The following is a 6,137-nucleotide window of genomic DNA, read 5'->3' on the forward strand; positions in this document are numbered from 1 at the left end:
ACCCGGGGGTTAGGGTCCTAATGCCTCCGATGTCCTAGAGCCTTCGTCGTTGCTGGCGACCGGATTAAGCGTCTTTGCATGGGCTCGTGGGCTTAATGTCGAGCCTTTGCTGGGACAACACCGTGAGACCTCTTCAAAGATGAAATCCGCTTCGACCGTACATGACGATCGGAATCTTTTGTTGAGTGTGGACCCTGTGCTCATAAACAAGGTTAGCTTGGATTTCGGTGTGCTTAACCGAGGGGATGATCGAGGTATGGTTTGGCCTTCGTCCCAACACCAGAATACACAATAAGACTAAGCATATAAGAAATGATGCCACATAAGTATCGATCTCTAGAGTTGACGCATGTACATGTTGCAGCTTACATGTCATGAATTATACCAACCGTTTGAGAAATACATATCTAGCAGTATAAAATCAATATAATAACATGAAGCTTTAAGACAATAATTTATTTGATAACAGGCAGATCTTATCAACAACAATGCTTATTACAAGATTTACCGGATAAGCTCATGATAGTGTACCGCCCTGACACTCTACTAATTGCACATTTGTTTTTAGTAATTTAATTACATGACGCTTATATTGTATACATACTTGCACATTATTTTTTGTTAAATGACAGTTTTTTTGTTGAACCTTTTGGTAATTTGTCGGAGACAGCATTAGTCGTTCTTTAGTTCAAAATCAGCAAATTCTGAGCATCCAATCCACTGGCCCATTCACCAGTGACAGTCTTCAGGACTTTCTCGTGTAGCATCATTTCCGCTACCCAAATCTCTCCATCCACGGCGACGCCCGACGCCATCCGTCAGCCAGCCCCATCTCCACCACCCCTCCCCGTCCCCGACGTAGCAGCAGAGCGGAGAGGCGGCCAAGCCAATTCCTCACCGGTAGCTTCTCCGCGCTCCCGGGCTCCGCCTCGCCGCACTCGGATGCCCCCTGCGCTGGCGCCTAGAGCGGCGGCGGTCTAGCGGGCGCCGGGAGCGGTGAAATCCACCCATGGCCGACGCTCTCCTCCTTCCGTGCCGCTTCCTCGCGCCGTTGTCAGTCACATCCGGCGCCTCTTCATCAGCCTCTTCGTCCCCGCCGTGTCGTTGGGTGCTCTCGTCGCCCGGCTCGCCGTGGCGGCCGCGCTTGGCTGCCGGGCAACGGCAACCCCGACCTCGCCGGTTCACTCGGCACAAGGTGCGCGTTCTCGGCTTGTCGGCTGAAGCATTTGCAACCGGCTTTGTTGTTTGTCAAACGCGGTGATGTGGCGCTCCGAAGGGTTTCTCGGTTGTTTTCGCACTACCGCGTGTTTGTGACTTCCAGTGTGAACGATGTGGAGGGGGGGCGCTTCTTTTACGATTTTTCGGTGGACTGCGAGGTTTGTGGTGTTGCTGAATCTCTGGATTAGAGGGTACACGGGGTTTTATTGCGAAGCAGCTCTTGCAATTCCATGTCATTTATGAGCGAGTAAAATCCTAGGTGAATTTTGTGGTTTCTTCTCTGCCTTTGATGTTCTTTTGCTCATTGAGCAGTTGTTCCTAAGGTAAGTCCACTACTCTGTGGAATTAGACCTCTTCGTTTCCGTTTTCCTCGTTCTAGATTTGGGAGTGCCATGTATATAATTTTTAATCTACTATTATTTCTATTGTTGTGCCATGTGAAGAGGAAATGCATACCAGTGAATAACTGTAAGCACTGTGCTACGCGAATTACATAGCGGGTGTTTGAATGCATTGGAGCTAATAGCTAGCTGCTAAAATTAGCTAAAAACATCCATACCGCCTATATAATAGTTCAACTATTAGCTACTTTTAGCAAATTAACAATAATTAGCTAGTTATTTGTTAGCTAGCTAATTCTACTAGAATTTTTTTAGCCAACTAACCATTAGCTCTTGTGCATTCAAACACCCCCACAATGCTTTGCTGTTTGTTTCATTTGGATTCGTTACTTCATTTTGGTGTTAAGCAGTGCTACATTTTTTACTCTCCATTTCTAAGTAGTTCACCAGGATGTGTGTTATATTCAATTGCATTCTTGCTTGTTGAACTTGTGCATGTTTTAACGAAAGGCTTGTGTGATCTGTTCAGTCATACGGGCCTATGCTACTTAGTTTACGCTGCAGGGCATTTGATTGTTATGGTTTTGTTGTGTTGATTATTCCAGATTTGTGCAGCAGAGCGTGGTGAGCAACCGAAATGGTGGGAGAAAAATGCTGGGCCAAACATGATTGACATCCACTCCACAGTGGAGTTCTTGGATGCACTAAGAGATGCTGGAGACAGGCTTGTTATTGTTGAGTTCTACGGAACCTGGTGTGGTTCATGCAGGGCTCTCTTTCCAAGGGTAATGCCATTAATCGTGAATATAACTACTGGATGTTTGATTGGTTCTGTCTGATTACAACTTTACAACTCAACATTGTTACCTTCTGATTTCTAATGTGCTAATTACAACTTTACAACTCTACATTGTTACCTTCTGTATTCCTAATGTGCTAATTATGACTTTACATAGTTACCTGCTACATATCATTTAGGATGCACAAATTGAATAGCATTTTTTGAAACATTGTAGCTATTTAAAGGCATGTCAAAGCATTATTTTTTGTTTGCTAAGATTAGGAAAGACTTATTATCAAATTATACACCCTTCAATGCATAAGTTTAGTTTTGATAGGTTTCAGTCCAGATAAGTTCATCTGTATTAGAGTTATTTAAAAGGAAAAAGTAAATGCACACAAATGTTATTGCCAGGGTTGTTTCATGACTTGAGAGGGTCCAAGTGCATGGTACTGGGGGATCTAGACGGAGAATGCAGATTGGATAGGATAGTAATCCTATGGAATCTAGAAACACATGCAACAATGTAATTTGTAACAAGTTTCTTTGGGGAGACTTAGTGCTTGGAATTTCCCATTGCGACGACTTTAAAGATTGACATTAGGCTAATACTGATTAATATGATCCTCAATTCTGGATTTTTGGACTACAGCGTATAATAGTGGTCTAGTGGAACTGGTTTCCAATAATTTGTAGAATGAGAGCTCAGAACTTTGTTTGGTCGCATGGAGATATTTGGAACCTTTTCAGAATGGAAAGAGCATATATATTTGAATTTAGGTCATGTGAAACTCAAGTTTGTTAATATTTTGACAAAACTGAACAGTTAAATGCTCTCTCAAGTTTTAGAAGGAAACAACTGACAAGCTTCCTGAAAGAAATCAGTGTAACTCAAAAATAGTTAAGACCTTTTGTCTTTGCTACAATCCCTACTTCCATCACATTTTCATTGGTCATCCAACTTAGGCATACTGTGTTTTATGTTGCAACTGGTTACCTATGCTCTGGCTATCAACTTGTTACCATCGAACTACTCTGTACTTGAGAGTTCCAGCCTGGAAGTTTATGCTTATAAGTTACAACTGTGAATTGGTTAAGCTGCCTTTGGAGTTTGGAGTTCTACTAGCAACTGACAATGTTTCGGTCTCTTCTTAATGTAATACTGGGAGGGCGGTCTTTCCCTCTCCGGGCCGAGTTTTTTTTATCCTAAAAAAGTTGGGGGTAAGCTAGAGATGGAACCCAGTAATAAGTAAAAACCTCGGGGGGTCGCATGAAGAAAATGAGGAGGTAGTAGTGATAATTGTAGTAACAGTAGTAAAAGGTGACCCGCAAAAAAAAACAGTAGTAAAAGGTGAACTATAAGCTAGATCTTGCTTTGGGCACATGGATTGCTGATGACGACATGCCTCCACCCAAAGATAGATCTTTTGTCTCATTTTCTTGGATCCCTCTTTACTTCCTCATTCCACATCAAGTTTGGCCCACCCCAGCCTCTTTTTACATTATTGGCATGAAGATGCCATGAATCAGTGCCACCCCTACCCTATCACTTATACTATTGTTTCGAACTTGACCCATCCTAGTATGACCACAAATCTGTTGCAATGTGCATCGCTACACATAGCAGCTAGACATCCACTATTTGGTAGGCCAGCATTCTGCACTGCACAACACTAGTTCCAATTGCTGTCCTAAATAACTTAGGCCCTGTTTGTTTCCCTCCTAAATTATATAAGTTGGATTATGGTGGAAGGGTAGGAGAGTAAAATATCACTTTGGGATCACAGATAAGCTGAAATAAGCTACCCAATACTAGCTTATTTGTGGTCCTAAAGTGATATTTTACCCTCCTACCCTTCCACCATAATCAAACTTATATAATTTAGAAGGGAAACAAACACACCCTTACTCTTTGGCTTCTGTGGGCTATGACACCATCAGAGGATGCCAGAAGCTTGGAGCGATTTCATCCACCTGTATTTGATTTTATGACTAACATCTTCGTTGATATCACTCCTAGTCCCTGTAACATTGATCCGTTGGGCTCGCAAAGTCTAAGACCATTCGTTTCCAAAGTCTTGTTTCCACAACTCTATTCCTATTAACCCTTTCTGACTTGGCAGCTAGTACCACATCCTCACGAAGAGCACACACTAAGGGATAGACAGTTATTAGCCACTTGAACTGTTTGCTCATGCTACATATTGTGCACTTTGAGTAAATCCATATTGGAGATGTTTTAGTTGCTTGTGTATAGGGGTGTAATCGGATCGAATACGGACGGATATTACTCGTTTCATATCTGTTTTCATATTTTCGCTTTGAATTCGGATCGGATATGAATATTATCAAGTTGTGTCGGATAAGATTTAAATGGATATCGACATCTTAAATATCCAACTTTGATAATACGGATAAAGATCAGATACAAATCAGATACTGACTACCTGGACTCGGATACGGATCGGATCTCACCCCTCTTAGACGGATCAAATTCGAATACGGACGGATAATATCCATACCATTTACACCCCCTACTTGTGTAGTAAACCCATGATAGAGATGTTTTAGTCTCTTGAATATTTGCCTTTACCTACTTGTTATTCTGACACTGTAGATCTATTTACACTGCCATCTGATCGCCCTGGAGTAGGGTTTATAGTTTATATAGTTCCTGAAATCTGTTGTAAATCTGATGTTGTTTCAATATACCAGCTCTGCCGGACAGCTTTGGAGACCCCTGATGTATTGTTTCTAAAAGTGAATTTTGATGAAAACAAACCCATGTGCAAACGACTGAATGTCAAAGTCCTTCCTTTCTTCCATTTTTACCGTGGAGCTGATGGGCTACTGGAGGCTTTCTCCTGTTCCTTAGCTAAGGTATGAGTGTGAGTGCCTCACGTGTTTCTGTATTATACTGAATGAGATAAGTGACCCCTTTATACATTTGATCCCTTTTGTGAATCCTACTTTTGTCATGAATTATCGTGAGCTGTAGTTTTTTTTTCTTTGCTTGCTTGGGACAAAAAGGCTTTGTTGTTGTTGTTGTTGTTAGTTTGAGTTTTCTTTTATGGCATCCTTCCCCAAATTCTTCTTCAATTTCTGAGATTATGCTAGAATATGAACTGCACTTGTCCATTTCAAATGTCTGAGGTGGAAATAATTCTGATTGTATTACTTCTGCACATTTTTGTATCCAAACAATCCCATTTTGCATTTGCATTTGCATTTGCATTTGCAGTTTCAGAAGCTGAAGGATGCCGTTGCAATGCACAACACGGCTCGTTGCAGCATTGGTCCACCTGTTGGAGTTGGCGATGTTGACTTGCTGGATAGCACGAGCCCTCAAGAGAAACCTGCAGAAGCTAGCCCACATTAGATTAATGAGAAGGAGCTCCTCCCCATCCACGTCTACATCCTGCTCATTGTTTTCTTCACTATAGACCTTAATGTAATCAGTTCAGGAGAACTAAAGTACCCTCAATTCATGAATCAGATGTATGGATTATCGTACGCATTCTTGAAAGGGAAAAAAGTGTATAATAGTGATAACTATACGTTTTTTGGACAGAAGAACCATGTACTTGTACATCATTTTAGGTGAAGACGTCATGAGCATTTAAGCGCCCTTGTGGGCCGTTTTATCAGTCAGTCCGTTTTTTTTCGCACGTTCACTGTCATTCTGACAGACTGTACTTTGTTGTATTTGTTCAATTGCGAAGTTTAAGTGAAAAAATAGAAATGAAGAACTAGTACGTAAGTTTTTTAATTGATCTGATCATTTAAATATATACATA

The 6,137-nt window shown here is 41.5% G+C and overlaps 1 protein-coding gene across 1 annotated transcript; it reads left to right on the forward strand.

Annotated features, from left to right (window-relative positions):
- Positions 1-813: 813 nt before the first annotated feature.
- LOC100283302 (uncharacterized) lies at positions 814-5,853 on the forward strand. The gene is made up of 4 exons (NM_001367100.1): positions 814-1,195; positions 2,165-2,344; positions 5,056-5,220; positions 5,582-5,853. Exons 1-4 carry the CDS (start codon positions 1,010-1,012, stop codon positions 5,717-5,719), a joined length of 669 nt encoding a protein of 222 aa, NP_001354029.1. The 5' UTR covers positions 814-1,009; the 3' UTR covers positions 5,720-5,853.
- Positions 5,854-6,137: the final 284 nt, after the last annotated feature.

Source organism: Zea mays, chromosome 6 (assembly GCF_902167145.1).
Source record: "Zea mays cultivar B73 chromosome 6, Zm-B73-REFERENCE-NAM-5.0, whole genome shotgun sequence".
NCBI classification, from domain to species: domain Eukaryota; kingdom Viridiplantae; phylum Streptophyta; class Magnoliopsida; order Poales; family Poaceae; genus Zea; species Zea mays.

What these genes read in the sequence shown, in the direction of transcription:
- LOC100283302 (NM_001367100.1), top strand. Translation starts at nt 1,010, where the DNA reads ATGGCCGACGCTCTCCTCCTTCCGTGCCGCTTCCTCGCGCCGTTGTCA. An exon ending in GCCGGTTCACTCGGCACAAG is followed by an intron (nt 1,196 to 2,164) that starts GTGCGCGTTCTC and finishes TGATTATTCCAG; the next exon opens with ATTTGTGCAGCAGAGCGTGG. An exon ending in GCAGGGCTCTCTTTCCAAGG is followed by an intron (nt 2,345 to 5,055) that starts GTAATGCCATTA and finishes TCAATATACCAG; the next exon opens with CTCTGCCGGACAGCTTTGGA.